Raw genomic sequence first — 16,785 nt, forward strand, 5'->3', positions numbered from 1 at the left:
CTTCAATGGACCTCTCTATCTTTGCTGGTAAGTGACCCAGTTACAGGGTACGTAACACATTGTATAAAGCAGCTTCTGTCATTTTCAGAGGGTGAATTAAACAAGTCTCATTCCAACATTATGGTAGGAACCATTTAACATTACACTGAGAATGTTTTAACGTTTTAAACTGAATGCTAGGGAACTTAATTCTAGGTTTAATTATTTAAAATTAAAAAGCTACCTACTAATATACTTGCCTTTTTTGGGGGCAACTAAGACTTAGCAAAAAAATTCATTTTGGAGAGCAATTGGGCATTAGCAACAAATACTTGCCAGAAATATCTGCTTCCTGTGAATGAATATTTCACCAGTATTTCCTGTTTCAGTATAGTAGTGCTTTCCAGTTTACATCCAGCCTCTGGTTGAGAAAAGTATCCTTGATCCCCCTTCAAATATTTTACTTAAGAATTCCACCATATGGTTGCAGACAGATCAGAAAACCTCTATCTACCCCTTCAATGCCTCCCATAGTTTTTATGTACCCTTATCAGTTTCCTCTTCACATTCCCTCTCAGGCAACGTCAGATGAATCTCCTCTGCACCAACTCCAGTTAAAATCACATTCTGTCTTTATCATGATGAATAGAACTGTATGTAACATTCTGACTGTGGCCTAACTAAAGTTTTCTGAAATGGTACTAAGTTCACTTTGTTCTTTGCCCAGCTAATGAAGGTGAGCATCCTGAATGGCATCTTTAACATCCTATCTACCTATGTAGTCACATTCAAGACTTGTGTGCCAAAGTCCATCCCAGGCAACATCCTGGTGAATCTTCTCTGCAAAAAAGATTCTGGGGTAAAGGGGAAAAAAATACATGTTACTTCTAACTCACCATTTTTTTTTCATGAACTGGTGAGTACCCTCCAGACTGATTAGACTTAAATTCATAAAACTAGTAATTCTGAAAGAATTAAGTAATAATAATGCTGAACACAATTCTTCTGATATGTTTCTGGAATTATGGAAAACGGGCATGATGCCACAAGTGTGCTCTCACGGAAAGGTGTGTTAAGCTGAGGAAGTGGAGTAAAAATGGAAGACAACGGTCTCCTGAGCAGACCTGTAAACTTTAGGACGTGCTGTTGGGCAGTGGTAGAGACCAGAGAAAAACTTCTGCTGATAGCTCTACAGTACCTGGGCTTAGGGGATCTGAAGAAATGATAACCGATGAAAACAAAATTGCAAATGTAGCATTCAACATATTTAGTTAAAGTGAATATTGTCTTTTGTAGAATAAGGTTAAAAAAACTGCAATAAAAATCAAGCAACTTAAGGAAAGTAAATCAACATGATAAGAACAGTGCTGTATTTCAAGGTGATGCAGTTAACTGTTTATTTGGAATAGCAGCCATTCTAAAATTGTGCAGTTCTATATTAATTGCTCTTAGAAACAACATACCGGTAGCTTTTTTAAAAAAACATTGCAACATTCTTGCATGAAGATTCATTAAAACAAGGCAATTAGATTTATTCAAAAATATTTGTGAAAATAATTTTGGTGGGTGATTGCAATGTCCATGCCTATATGATGTTCATCCACTGTTTTGATAATTAGGCAAAACAGACACAGCTGCTGACATGTAACAAGTTTAGCTCAGATACAGTGGGTTGAATCATATCCATCAAACTGATGGGATCATTATTTGTTCAGCCCAGCAATTCTCATGCTACAGAACAAAACCTTGTATTTTTGCTGCATGTTAATTCATAGTACTGTGCGATTTGACAAATCCACAAACAGCATTCACAGGCAGTGAACTGTTTGGACTGCTTGATTTCTGGGAAGAACTGCTCTTGTAAATGCTATAGTACGGCTCAATCTTTCTATTGATGGGGATTGAGTTATTTTGCACACAATTCTGGTGGCCAACAGACACTTTGGGGTTTAGTATACTACCACTTGAGTGACTGGGTCCACAAGACTGATCCACTAACTTTCTCTGTGGTTTAGGAGACCGTATATAAGCTGAATTCAGTTCATGATGAGATGATTTGTTTCTGTTCACATCCAGGCTCCCTTTACCTACTGCTCGTAACCAAGTCTTGTGCTTACACCAGCAGCAGCTAAGGGCCATACATTGTGTGCACCAGAGAATTCTCTTCCTGAGTCCGGCACTGTTGCGTGAATATATAAATGGATTTAGTCCTGATTTAAAGAATATTAATGTGAATCCAAATAGCTTAAATTGATTTAAAATAAAACTACTCTGTGATGTTGAGACGTCTTGCAAGAAGGAGATTCCTAATGGCAAGCAGCAAACTATTACTGAGAGTATAATGATAACACATGTCATTACAGCCTTTGAATCTTTTGTGCCTGATAGTTTCATGGAGGACACCAGTTGAAACCCTCTTTGAGAAGTATGTCCTTGTGTGTAAGAGTGTGTTTGCATGTGCTGGAGATTATTGGAATTCTGATTTTGGTAAAGAGGTTGTTTCACAGTGTGCACACTCTCCATAGCTGTTTTCATGGGGGTGTTGGGCCCCACTGTATCAATAGTGATGACAGCACACTTCCTCACATGTGCATTCCTCTTCAGGGCAAAAGCTATCATCAGGTAGGAGACTGATACAGCTCCCACGCAAAATGCAAAATCTGTAACATACAGATACAGAATGACTCTACCATCTTTATTGGAGCTTCCAAACAGGGGCACGCATACTTTGGATCTATCAGGATATGTACGAAAGGTAGCCAGGATAGCGAGGGTAAAGCTCAGGGTCCACAGGCTGATGGTGAGGATAAGTGTGGAGTGTGAAGAAGCTGTTGTATTGGGTTGTGGTCCAAATATCATGCGCAAGCGATGGAGAGCTATTGTAGTCACGGATTTGAGGGACATTAGTACCAATCCAGCACTGGTGAGGTGAAAGGTGAAGCAGAAAGCCTCAGAGACACTGCTGTCTGAATCAAAAAATAAAATAAAAGCAAACATGGGCGTTATCACACAGCAAATGAACAGATCACAGAAGGACAGGTTCAATATCATAAAGTCAAAGTTAGTCCGGGACTTTCTGAAGGCCGGATCAAAGAAGGCCAAGAAGACGATCAGGTTGCCGTACGTTCCCAGACAGAAAGCAAGGAGCAGTATTAGGGTGCATGCTGTTAGGTTGGTGGTGCGGATTAGCTCCTGAATATATCCTGCTGCTTCTGTGTCAGTGGCCCAGGCGGTCGAGCTGTTGATGACATTTGGGAAGCTCTGGTCGGCTAAAGGCCATCTTTTGTATGTTATATTCATTGTTAAGCTCCGACACCCAGAGGACCTGTTTCTGAAACACCAAAGGGTAGGTTAGTAAAATCCTCAGATGTGGAAATCTGAAGCGAAAACGTTTCTCAGAAGAGCAGCAAATAGACGTCTATTCATCCCCTGAATAAACCGAAGGGGCAGAGAACCGCCGCAGCATAGGAACTCTCCCATTGATTCTCACTTCCAGCATCCAAAGACACCATTTCCAATTCTGATATTCGGTAGGGCCCGAGCAGGACCTCCAGTTTATTAAACCGGGATAGCCAGCGTCCAGCCCGGGATCCCGCGTCGGCCTTACCTGCAGGAGCAGCCTCGTGGGGGGCGTGCGAGGTCTCATTCCGGCCGCCACTCAGTGTTGCTGACCGGGGCATAGTGCTGCCCGCCGGCGCTGTACCAGAATCCCGGTATAAGCGTCAATCCCACGGGAACTCGGCGGGTCGAACATAGGCAAAGTTTAATTTCCCGCGGAGAAGCGGCGTCAGGGTCGGCGACAGGCATAACGCTTCTAATTCTCCGGCGAGGCCCATCCACTACCGATCTTTCCTGGAAAGCACAGGACCATTTCCTGGCAGCTCTTGCACCGGCTTCCGCCGTTCGGCTCTTCGTGCAGCCGGCGCACTGCGCTAAGGGCTGCCCTCGGTTACGCCGCTGCAGAGCCGGAGAGGGTCTGAGCGCATGACTGGCCTTTGCTGGAAGGAGTGACCAGCAGCAGACTACAAGTTTGGTGCGCTGTTAGAATGGGCATGGTGGGCATTTGATGGGCTAGTCTTGTGTTCACAGGAATTTAGAGTAGAGGTGAAAGAAATGTCTTAAGACTGGAGGACCCTGACAATTTAGAATTTATATGAACTATTTATTGTTTAACGTACTGTTAAATAATAAATACTTACTATCTCAAACAGATGAAACACTTTATTTTTGTCCAATGGCTTGAGTATCTTTGGAATACTCTTCCTCAAAGATTGGTGAAAGCAGCGACTTCAAAAATTTAAGATTTCAGTATTTAGTGTTTCAGTAAAATTCAAAAACAAGTCTTTCTCACCCTAAACACTCACAATGGACTTTATCGCTATAAGCAGCTTATTTTTAAGAGTAGCATCTCGCTGTGGCAGAAAGCAATGGATCAGGTACTGCAGAACTGCCCAGGCACTCAAGTATTACCTGGATGACATCACTGTTACTGGTGAGGAGGACAAGGAGCATCTCCAAAATCACAAGGCAGTGTTAAAGAGATCAGAAGATTATGGGTTCAGAGCACAACAGGACATATGTTAACTCTTTAAACCAAACATCACTTATTGAGGTCACACAAGCAGTAGTGGATGCCCCAAGGTCAAAGGACATGTTTCAGACTTTTTTAGGCTTATCAATTACTGTAACAAGTTACTGCCAAACCACCTACCGTGCTCCACCCCTTGACCTCATTACTACAGATAGGGAAGAAATAGTGAAAGACAAGGCAATGAGCTGATTTTACTAAAGGCAAGTGAAATGGGGTGTCAGACCATGCAATCACACATTATGATCCAGATCATCCAGTTAAACTTTTGTGACACCTCTCCTTATGGTATTGATGCAGTCATGTCACATGCTATGAGTGAAAGAATTAAACACCGCATTCCTTTACTGAGAAAAATTATGCACATATTGACAGAGAGGGCTTGAATCTGGTTTGGGGTATAAAAAGCATTTCAACCAGTACTTATATGGGAGAGAGTTAACCCTCATTACTGGTCATCAACTACTAGTGTCCATTTTCAATCTGCAGAAAGATGTCCCAGAACACTTGGTCAGTGACAGTGGACCACAGTTTGGTGCATAAGTTTCAGTCATTCCTGAAAAAATAATGGAATAAAACATATAACATCTGCACTGTACCACCCAGCTACAAATGGCTTGGCGGAAAGGTTTGTCCAAAGTCTAAAGAATGCAATGCAAGCAATGTCAGCAGAACACAAAACATTGACACTGAATCAGAATCTCGTCAATTTCCTCCTTGCATATCACAATGCAGCATATTCTACAGCTAACAACTCACCAACTATCAAACAAGAGAAAATCTGCAGATGCTGGAAATCCAAGCAACACACACAAAATACTGGAGGAACTCAGCGGGCCAGGCAGCACCTATGGAAAAAAAGTACAGTCAACGGTTCTTTGGTGATCACTTGTCCTCACGCTTGGATTATCTCAAACCCAGTCACAGAAGGAGTATGCAGAACAAACAGCTGAGACAAATTGAAGGCTCCTCTAACAAGGAGATTCAATGTTTCACTCCTGGACACGCAGTCCTGGCTAGGGACTTCAGAGGTGATCAGAAGTAGGTATTTGGAAAGATTACGGACAGAACTGGACCACTCTCCTAAATAGTGGAGATTGTGTCTATATCATCTAGAGATGACACATCAATCAGTGAAGGAGGGCAGAGTCAATTGTTGGAAGGAAAGCCAGAGCTGTCAGAACCACCTCCTGCAGTACCAGAGTCAACTCCTACAACCACCACAGAGAAGGCCCCAGAACCAGAGATTGTTTTTACAGCCACAAGTCTTTCCTGCCAAGCAATGACACCCTTGCCCTTGTCAGGAAAGACATCCCTTATAAAATGACTAGAGAGCAACATGTTACGTATCTGAGTTGAGATGCACTCTATATTGAGTTGGAGTTCATAACAAAGCAGGGTGGAGTGTGGTGCATTCAATATTTCAGTAACATTTGAGTAATATTGTAAATATATTGTTTGATTAAGCTTTCTTTGTTTACATAAATGTGGGTTTTATGTAAGAAGTACGCCAATGGCATACACCATTACACTACCATGTCAAACACGAGTGTCTAAAGACTAAGTACACAAAATATATCCCAGCTCCTGTTTTTACTTTCAATTAATTTCTGGAGTTAAAAAACATAACATGGAGAGGTTCCTGAAAGATTACTGGGAGAAGGCAAGAATGTGGAGTTTTAGTTACAATCAGTCCAGTGCTGATCTTATTGAATGGTGCAACAGGCTTTAATGGTCTTGTGGCTTTCTCCAACTCCAAGTTCATATGTTGATACATCTTGCTGACATTTTAACAAAGCCTGGGCTGAAGCTTCAGAAATAACACTGGCTAACTGTTTAAAACTGGACCCAACTGAGCAGATGCTCTGGAAATTTTCATCTATTGTATTTCAAACAGGACTTGGCACAATACAGGCTCACTATCTGCTCAATTGAGAGCTGAATGACTGCATCCAGGTTATAGACATGGAACTTGCTGGGATTTAGATGAAATGAGATGAGATTATAAACTAATTACTAGATTAAATAAAATGTCCATATTACTAAAAGTCTAGTTCAAACGAAGTGCAGAGGTTGAGTATGGTCAGTAGAACCAATGATACTGTTCACAGATTTTGCAGTTGGTGACAAAGATGATGCCTTTGGTCTTTTAGAAACACAGAAAACCTACAACACAATACAGGCCCTTCAGCCCACAAAGCTGTGCTGAACATGTCCTTACCTTAGAAATTACTTAGGGTTACCCATAGCCCTCTGTTTTTCTGAGCATATACCTGTCCAGGAGTCTCTTAAAATACCCCATCGTATCCGCCTCCACACTGTTGCCAGCAGCCCATTCCATGCACTCACCACTCTCTGCATATAAAATTTACCCCCACATCTCCTCTGTACCTCTAGTCCAAGCAGCTCAAAACTGTGCCCTCTTATGCTAGCCATTTCAGCCCTGGGAAAAAGCCTCTGACTATCCACACGATCGATGCCTCTCATCATCTTATACACCTCTATCAGGTCACCTCTCATCCTCCGTCGCTCCAAGGAGAAAAGGCCGAGTTCACTCAACCTATTCTCATAAGGCATGCTCCCCAATCCAGGCAATATCCTCGTAAATCTCCTCTGCACCCTTTCTATGGTTTACACATCCTTTCTGTAAGTGAGGCAACCAGAACTGAGCACAGTACTCCAAGTGGGGTCTGACCAGGGTCCTATATAGCTGCAACATTACCTCTTGGCTCCTAAATTCAATTCCACGATTGATGAAAGATAGATAGATAGATAGATAGATAGATTCTTTATTCATCCCCATGGGGAAATTCAACTTTTTTTCCAATGTCCCATACACTTGTTGTAGCATAACTAATTACATACAATACTTAACTCAGTAAAAAATATGATATGCATCTAAATCACCGTCTCAAAAAGCATTAATAATAGCTTTTAAAAAGTTCTTAAGTCCTGGCGGTAGAATTGTAAAGCCTAATGGCATTGGGGAGTATTGACCTCTTCATCCTGTCTGAGGAGCATTGCATCGATAGTAACCTGTCACTGAAACTGCTTCTCTGTCTCTGGATGGTCAATACATCATACACCTTCTTAACCACAGAGTCAACCTGCGCAGCTGCTTTGAGGGTCCTATGGACTTGCACCCCAAGATCCCTCTGATCCTCCACACTGCCAAGAGTCTTACCATTAATACTATATTCTGTCATATTTGACCTACCAAAATGAACCACCGCACACTTCTGGGTTGAACTCCATCTGCCACTTCTCACCCCATTTTTTCATCCTATCAATGTCCCACTGTAACCTCTGACAGCCCTCCACACTATCCACAACACCTCCGACCTTTGTGTTATCAGCAAATTTACTAACTCATCCCTCCACTTCTCCATCCAGGTCATTGATAAAAATCACAAAGAGTAGGGGTCCCAGAACAGATCCCTGAGGCACACCACTGGTCAACAACCCCCATGCAGATTATGACCCGTCTATAACTACTCTTTGCCTTCTGTAGGCAAGCCAGTTCTGGATCCACAATGCAATGTCCCCTTGAATCTCATGCCTCCTTACTTTCTCATCAAGCCTTGCATGGGGTACCTTGTTAAATGACTTGCTGAAATCCATATACACTACATCTACTGCTCTACCTTCATCAACATGTTTAGTCACATCCTCAAAAAATTCAGTCAGGCTCGTAAGGCATAACCTGCCTTTCACAAAGCTATGTTGACTATTCCTAATCATATTCTACCTCTCCAAATGTTCATAAATCCTGCCTCTCAGGATCTTCTCCATCAACTTATCAACCACTGAAGTAAGACTCACTGTTCTATAATTTCCTGGGATCTCTCTACTCCCTTTCTTGAATAATGGAACATCTGCAACCCTCCAATCCTCCGGAATCTCTCCTGTCCCCATTGATGAAGCAAAGATCATTGCCAGAAGCTCAGCAATCTCCTCCCTTGCCTCCCACAGTAGCCTGGGGTACATTGCATCCAGTCCCACTGACTTATCCAACTTGATGCTTTCCAAAGCACCAGCACATCCTCTTCCTTAATATCTACATGCCTAAGCTTTTCAGTCTGCTGAGTCATCCCTACAATCACCAAGATCCTTTTCCGTAGTGAATACTGAAGCGACGTATTCATTAAGTACCTCTGCTATCTCCTCCTGTTCCATACACACTTTTCCACCATCACACTTGATTGGTCCTATTCTCTCACGTGTTATCCTCTTGCTCTTCACATACTTGGAGAATACTTTGGGGTTTTCCTTAATCCTGTCCGCCAAGGCCTTTTCATGGCCCCTTCTGGCTCTCCTAATTCCTTTCTTAAGCTCCTTCCTGCTAGCCTTAGAATCTTCTAGATCTCTATCATTACCTAATTTTTTGAACCTTTCGTTTGAAAGGTTTTTTGAGCTCTTCCTCTTGACTAGATTTACAACGGCCCTTGTACACCACAGTGATGATAATTCTAATGATAATTTCAAGGAAGGGAGCCAATCCATAACTCCTAGTCATATGACTTACAACAAATTTGGGTACCATATCACACAGCATGAATAGTAGCTGCTTAATAAATGGTATGAACTATTCAATGCACTACATCATTTCTATCTCCCAAATTTCCTTCTCTCTGATTGACATCAACATTTCAAAACACAATAGAAAGCAATCTATTCACATTTATGGACATGAATTTTTCCCTGGGAAATGTGAAATGTCTGTTCATCTGAGAGCCATTAGTTATAATTGACTCATTTTACACTTGCATGGAGAGACCCTCATAAATCCTCTCACAACCCCCCCCCCCCCCAACAGACTGGAGAACAGAATCAAAAATATCACTCCTCAAAACTAATTACCAAAATATGCGCAGGGTTCAAAGCTGGAGCTGAATAAACAATGGGGGCATTTATAGAGGCAGTTCACTTAGTACAATATGTATTATACTTTGCAGAATTATTAATATTATGATGCACATGATTCAGGTAGATCACCTGAAATGGATCGTCTTTCATTGACTATAGCTGTGCTTGTGCCATACTCAAAAGTGATATTAAACTACATTCAGTAAATGCTCATGGATGTTTTGGAGCCCTAGGACACTTAAGCAGGCATTGATGCATTAATAATGAGCTTTATACAACTGTACCGATGATATGTCAAAACACATTTCAGACAATGAGATCTTTAAGAACGCAACACCCCCAAATGCTGTCTACATTTGACCTTGAGACAGGAGCTCTGCATCAACATGATTTGGCATGTATGGAGCTTTCTCCTAGAAAGACAATTCCAATTCAACACTGGTCAAAGTACCATCTAGTTGAGAAGGACTTTGCTTACAAAAACAATAATTTCTTCCCACCAGTGATTTATCACCAATGGTAACAATCCAAATAGAGTTTTCTTCTATATATGCTTTTAAAGTGCAAGACGTTCAAGGGAAGAATCTTTGTGATCTTTAAAGATTCTCAGAGAACATTTCTACATCAGCACTTTTGAATTATACTGAAATTAATTCCAAAAACTCTAGATAGCAATATGTAGTGAGATTTCAAATTAATTTTGGCACAAAAAGTTATATTTTCATGCAATTTTCTGGAAAAACCGGCAACAAAAACTTGCATGGAGGAAATCATTATCTCTCAAAATGGAGAAATGAGCATCGATGGAGTAAATATCACTGTATTACTGCATTGATATTTATCCAAATGGAGTTAATTAAAATGAATTCCCCTTTCTATTATGGCTCCACAAATTGTTCAGTACATTTTCTAGTTGGTTGTTATGCAAGGCCCAGGTTCAAACTGTTATGTTCATAAAAATTAGGCATCATAATAGCAACTCTGCAGGACTAAAGATATATATAATTCAACAAAGAGAACACGACTGAAATGTCATCTGGAGAGGTTTTCCTTATTCTGTGATTATTAAAATAGAGAACTCAGTTTTTGTACTAAATTTCTCTCCAGCCTTAAAAGACTTTACATTGTTATATACATTCCCAACAAGTAATGCAGGTCTGTAATAAAACAATCCATTTATTGGCTTTAAAATGTGATAGTTCATCTTAAACCATTTCTTTTGACACAACCCTTTATAGTGGTTAAGTCTTTGAAAAAGTACAATCATATGATCTGACCTTTTACCCATGGTTTTCATTGCATCAACTGTATTTTAAAGGATAGTATTTTTGATACTGGCCTTTCATACATTGTAACAAATACTAAGTAATTGAGAAAAGCAAATGAAGATAGTGAAATTTAATAAAATTCTTAAATTAATTTAATAAAAAGTTCATAGGCTCCAAGACATTAAAATGATCTTGAAGACACCAAAGGTGCAGGGTAAACTTTAATCATTAAAGCAAAACTTATGATTAAAATGTATTTTCTTGAAAGCATACCTACAGAACCATGAGAAAAGCATGTGATCTGAAGACAGAACCACTAAACATTCACACCATTACAAATGAAGCTCAATATCACAACACCACATCTTTAAAGATTACATTTTGTACAAATGTATTTTATCTCCTCTTTGTACAGTTTTTACATTTCCTTTACAGCCCTAAATAACAGTTATGAAATGTGTCAATTAAATAGCCAACAACTATCTTAAGAACAACCAAGAAATTAGATATTTTGAGCAAAAACTGTACAAGAGCTGTACAAATTCAGCAAAGTGATTTGTTTTTAATTACAATTTCTGTAAATTAGCAAAAGCAGTATTGTCTACATATAAACTTGAAGTCAAAATACTACTAAACACATTTATGTACACAATATCTACTGTTTGGTGAATTATTTACTTGGATTGAAAAAAAATCTCCATATCTTTAAGAACACAAAATATTAGTATTTGCAGCTTCCTTGGATCTTCAGAGATTTGTACGGTTAAGTGGGATTCTCAGGCATATGTACAAAATAAATGTTCTCCATTGTTCAATAGTGGTAGCACCAATACTCTTTTCCTTTAGTGTCATTAGAACTATCTAAAAGAAAAAGAGGAAAAATACAGTGAGAAGTTTTTTTTTATTCGACATATCAAAGGCACCCATCAGATTAGACTTACTGTCAGAGACAAAATGCAAAATTCTTTTAGTTTAAAGGTCAACACAACATTGTGGGCTGAAGGGCCTGTACTGTGCTGTACTATTCTATGTTCCATTTCTCACCTTAACTTCCCCTCTACATATTGATCTGTACATTGAATATTTGGCATAACTAGAATTATGATGAATCTAACATCACATTCACTTGTACACAGTCGAAATTAGACATCAAAGTGGAACCAAACAGAAATGGAAGAAAAGATCAACCTACTATAAGTGATTTACAAAAGTCCTCAAAATATAGAAGACTCCAGCAAGATTAAGGATTAGAAAGGAGAAAGTGAATAGAGTGAAATTATAGATATGTAGTACTGAAACAGGGTCATTTGGCTCTTAAGTGTAGGGGTAGTATTTTATTCACATTAAGCTTCCGGTTAGATTCTATTGGTATTCAGCATAGTAGCTCAACATAATTCACCATTACCTTCTCAAGAGCTAACAGGATGGGCAATAAATGAAGGTGTCATCAATAAAGTCCACATGCATTAAATAGTATAAACAGAATTCCATAAGGTATGATTTGATAAACTCTAAGGAAACAAATTCAACAGTAACAAACAAGAGAAAATCTGCAGATGCTGGAAGTCCAAGCAACACACACAAAATGCTTAAGGAACTCAGCAGGCCAGGCAGCATCTATGAAAAACAGTATAGTTGACACTTCAGGCCAACTCTTCATCAGGACTGTAGAGAAAGAGATGAGGTATCAAAGTTAGAAGGTGGGGGGAGGAGGGGAGTAAATTCAACAGTAAGTGTTCTTCTCTTGAGTTTATTTTCTTTTGAAAAAAAATCTAATTGTTCTGTTTGACACATAATTTAAACACAATTAATACATTAGTTGATGTGACTAGTTCATTCAATAAGGTGGGTTTGATATATTCATCTCAAAACAGCAAGAGAAAAATGAAGGATGAGGTAGAATGGAAATTGCAGAGAACTTCATAGTGAGGCCCATTCAGTGGAATAAAATAGAAGTGTTATAATCTACTCCATTTAGCATTTTGTTTTCTCATATATGCTATTATATATAAAATGGAGTATAATAAATAAAATGCATAAATATTTGAAAGAGAATTACAGAATTTGGAGAGGAGGATGAGAAAGACCAAAGTTTGCAAACAGTCCTGACAGCAGCAATAGGATACTGGGTAGAAAATTACAGGTGAATGAGGGGGTAAATTAAATTGATGTCCCAGAAGGTCATTGGAATAATCACATCTGGAAATGACCTAGGCATAGATGAATTCAAAAGTAGATGGCCAAAAGGCATAATGGAGACAGACAACAAAACAACAGTTAAGCTTGGGAGATATGGCAACAGCTTTGTAAAGCAGCATAATGATCAAAGACCCTGGGGAGATAACAGTTTGGAAATAAGGTTTTGATTTGTAACGAGAGACTTGTCGGCTGAATGTTAGCAACAGGAATAACTGATTATAATGTTAGTTACAAGTCAGGAAAATAAGTTAGGTGACTAGCAAGCACTTCAGTGAAAGTGTGTTCAAAGAACCAGACTGTGGGATAGGGACACAAGATGAAAGATTGGGTATTATGCAGTAATGAAGGATAAATGGATAATGTCAGGCTGAAGACAGAAGCCTGCAATGACAGTTGAATAGGAAGCAAAATCAGTACTTCTAAGGGACTAGCTTCAGTACAAGGCAAAATATCAGAATAACAGCAGCTGTGGAAGTTAAATGAGGACCAATAAAATCAGGAAAGAACAAAGGATAAATGAACAGCATCAGTGGAACTCATGCAAGAGGGGGAAAATAGGTCTGAACTACAGATGTCTCTATCAGATCAACTTTTCATGTCCAATAAGAGTTAACTGGGGTGCCAGGGTAACACAGCAGTTAGTGTGACACTGTTACAGCTTGGGGCGTCAAGTTCAGAGTTCAATTCTGGTACCATTTGTATGGAGTTTATACATTCTCCCTGTGACCGCTTGGATTTCCTCCAGGTGCTCTGGTTACCTCCCAAAGTCCAAAGACATACCACTTAGTAAGTTAATTGGTCATTTAATTTGTCCTGTCATTAGGCCTACGGCATGGCTCATTGGGCTGGACAGGGCAGTTCTGCGCTGTATCTCTAAATAAAGTACATAAACTTTTCATGTTTCCCTTATAACTGGTACCTCTCATCCCTGGAAAATCCCAGTGAATCACTTGACAATGTTGCATTGCATTTATACCCTTTCCATAAAGGATGTCACAACTGCACACGCAATATATTAATGCAAGAATTCAACAAACCTACTGGCCTTTAGTTACACTGCCACCACAATAATATGTCCTCCTATACTTATTTACGATTCTCAAACCAATTGTTCGTGTTCAAACCTTTACTATTTGTTATATTTTTCAGAAAACTATGATACTTATAAATCCAGATTAATTTAAAAATTAATTTACAGCCACATTCCTGAGAACCAAAAATTCAAAGAAGGTTATAATGCTTTTATTATAGATGATCAAGTTTTACAGGACCATTATGATAAATGATCTGAATCACATAAGCAAATTTCAAGCAGATAACAAAAAAAAATTGGTCAATCACACGGGATAGTGGAGGAAGCCAATGGGCCAGGCAGAATCAATAGAAGAAATTTGGGTCAAGACTCTTCAACTGACTGACCCATGGAGTTTCTCTAGCATCTCGTGTTTTACTCCAGAATCTGTAGTCTCGTGTCTAAACCTTGACCAAAGTTTGTTTTCAGTGCGTCTTAAAGGAGGAATGCAAGGCAGAAAAATAGAAATGTTCTTGCTTTTGGGGAGGGGGGTGGAGGGGGGGGGTGAAAGCATGGTCATCAATGGTGCAATTAAAATTTGGCAGATGCAATTTGCCAGAATTGGAGGAACAAGACAATTTCAGACAGTGTGGGTTGGGAAGGTTAGCTCAAGGCAAAGGAAGGATCTGAAAACAGGAATATGGGTGTGGTGGTAGCACATTAGTTAAATTACCAGGTTAATAATCCAGAGCGCTGGATTGACAACCTCGGGATAAGAGTTGCAGAATCGAGACCTACCACCAAAGCAACTGAGGAATTTAAATTGAGTTAATTATCTGGAATTTGGGGGGGGGGGGGGGGAGTATCTGATTGATGGTTTAAAAAAAAACTCATCTTGTTCAGAGGAGGTAATCTAATGTCAGGCTCATTTATACAATCAGACCCACCAATGTAGTTGACTCAATGTCACTTCAATGCAACACCATTCAAAAGCTATTAAAGATGGCCTACCAGCAATGGGTTGCTCCCAAAATAACTAAAAAAAAAAACAACTCAAGTACTGCAAAAATATCCATACATTTCTATTCAAGTCCATTTTTTGTTTAAAAAAAGTTTTATATTGTGAGACCATAAGGGATAGGAGCAGAATTAGAGCATTTGACACATCGTCTGGTCCATTTCATCATGGTTGATCCATTTTCCCTCAACACCACTATCTTGCCTTCTCCAAAGTAACCTTTCATGTTCTGACTAATAACCTACCAACCTCCACCTTAAATATACCCAATGACGTGGCCTCCCCAGCTACCTATCCCTATTCACTGACTTCTGACTAGCCTCAATTCAATGTACTAATTATTTTAAAATTTATACAGCTCACTTGAATGGCATTGCTTTTATTCCTAACAACCTTATAGAATTACGTGAAGAAAAAAATGGCACTTTAAAAATCTTACTGATAAATGCTTAACACCCTTCCCAAGAGTTCAATCATTTCAGTTTCAAAGATAACCTCTACTCTGAAAGCTTACCTCAGAATTAGAGACCTCCCTCCACCTTTTCATTTATTATTCATTCACCTCCTGCTATTGCAATATATCTACAAAAATGTTTTCTTCTGCTTTCATGTTTTGAAAAAGATTGCGCCTTTAACTTAGGCTCCGATCACTTATTTTCTAGCTTTCCAATATTTTGTCTCCACTTAAATACCTAATTTAACTACTCTAGTTATTCATGTCAATTTTTCCTTTAATGAAATTTACCCGTTTTTAAATTTTTCCATCTAAAATCTGAATATTTCTCATTACTAAAATAGGATTTTCTTTTAATGTGTGGATTCCTTTATTTTACTACAATGTTCTTATTTTGCCAGTTAAGAGTCTGTAATTTCAACAATTATATTTTTAATTAAACTATTTTATTGTCACCATGGTTTTAAAAATTCTATCTTCTTCAGTGCTTAGAATCAGGCCAAAAATGCTTCTTTCCTTCCTGGTAGAAATCCATTGACTTAACTCTAGAAACATGTTCTAGAAAAACACTTCATACTTCACAACTGAATATTCTGTGCATAATGAAAATCTTCAATTATGAATTTATTTTTAATGCATCCTCTAATTTGGCTTCCCATACCACATATGGTTTATCTATACCAACCTACAAGAAAACATAATTGTTTCATATATTTTTCATTGTTACACATTTCATATTTTCTGGAAAGCAGCATTTTAAGCCTTTACTGTCTTTTTGAGAAGGATGAGAGGCAGCTTACACGAATTCTGAAAGTACTTTATTGATCTTAATGCAAACAGGTACTTTAGACAAAGTGTTTTGGATGATCAATAAACATACAACCTTGAAAACACATACCTAGTTGTTATGTAGTTATTAGTGATTTTTGTACTTATAGAAATTTCTTCAGTCCAACCTTGGTCCACACATTGCCATTATAATTATGAATGACATAGTCCAATTCAGTGAAGCTAGTAGTACAAAAGTAAAAAATCTATGTAGCAGATTGAAGACATCTTGCCAATGAAAACATTTTTGCCTATATTGAAAGTGCTCTATCATCTCTTTTAATCTCGCAACTTAGATAGAAAAATAATGCTCATCTGGGAGATCTAATCAAGGGGTTAGAAAACAATCTCCCAGCTCAGGTGAAAGCAATTAACTCTTCAAATTCTGAATGGAGTAGATACTTATCATTTTAAGAGGAAAGAGGAAGTCAAAAAATTGTGAAAGTAAGCAGCAGATCCAAAAATGCAATCAAGTTCCATGTACGAGTCTTGCCTTCATTCACTGCCTTTTGTAATGACATCCAGTATTTAACACCTGGCCTCAGCAGTACAATTACAAAATAAATGAAGGTA

The 16,785-nt window shown here is 38.8% G+C and overlaps 2 protein-coding genes across 4 annotated transcripts in view; both read right to left on the minus strand.

The window, feature by feature from the left end:
- Positions 1-1,351: 1,351 nt before the first annotated feature.
- Positions 1,352-3,975, minus strand: gpr75 (G protein-coupled receptor 75). Its single transcript, XM_073050962.1, has 2 exons — positions 3,587-3,975; positions 1,352-3,310 (listed from the first exon to the last, which is right to left on the minus strand). Exon 2 carries the CDS (start codon positions 3,277-3,279, stop codon positions 1,744-1,746), a length of 1,536 nt encoding a protein of 511 aa, XP_072907063.1. The 5' UTR covers positions 3,280-3,310; positions 3,587-3,975; the 3' UTR covers positions 1,352-1,743.
- A 6,616-nt stretch (positions 3,976-10,591) lies between these two features.
- Positions 10,592-16,785, minus strand: part of LOC140730482 (proteasome activator complex subunit 4-like) — a 123,984-nt gene continuing 117,790 nt past the window's right edge. For all 3 annotated transcript variants that reach the window (XM_073050964.1, XM_073050963.1, XM_073050965.1), the window contains one exon: positions 10,592-11,562. The gene's annotated coding sequence lies outside the window, so the exon portion shown is untranslated. The remainder of the gene's footprint in view (positions 11,563-16,785) is intronic.

The sequence above is a fragment of the Hemitrygon akajei genome, chromosome 7, assembly GCF_048418815.1.
Source record: "Hemitrygon akajei chromosome 7, sHemAka1.3, whole genome shotgun sequence".
NCBI classification, from domain to species: Eukaryota; Metazoa; Chordata; class Chondrichthyes; order Myliobatiformes; family Dasyatidae; genus Hemitrygon; species Hemitrygon akajei.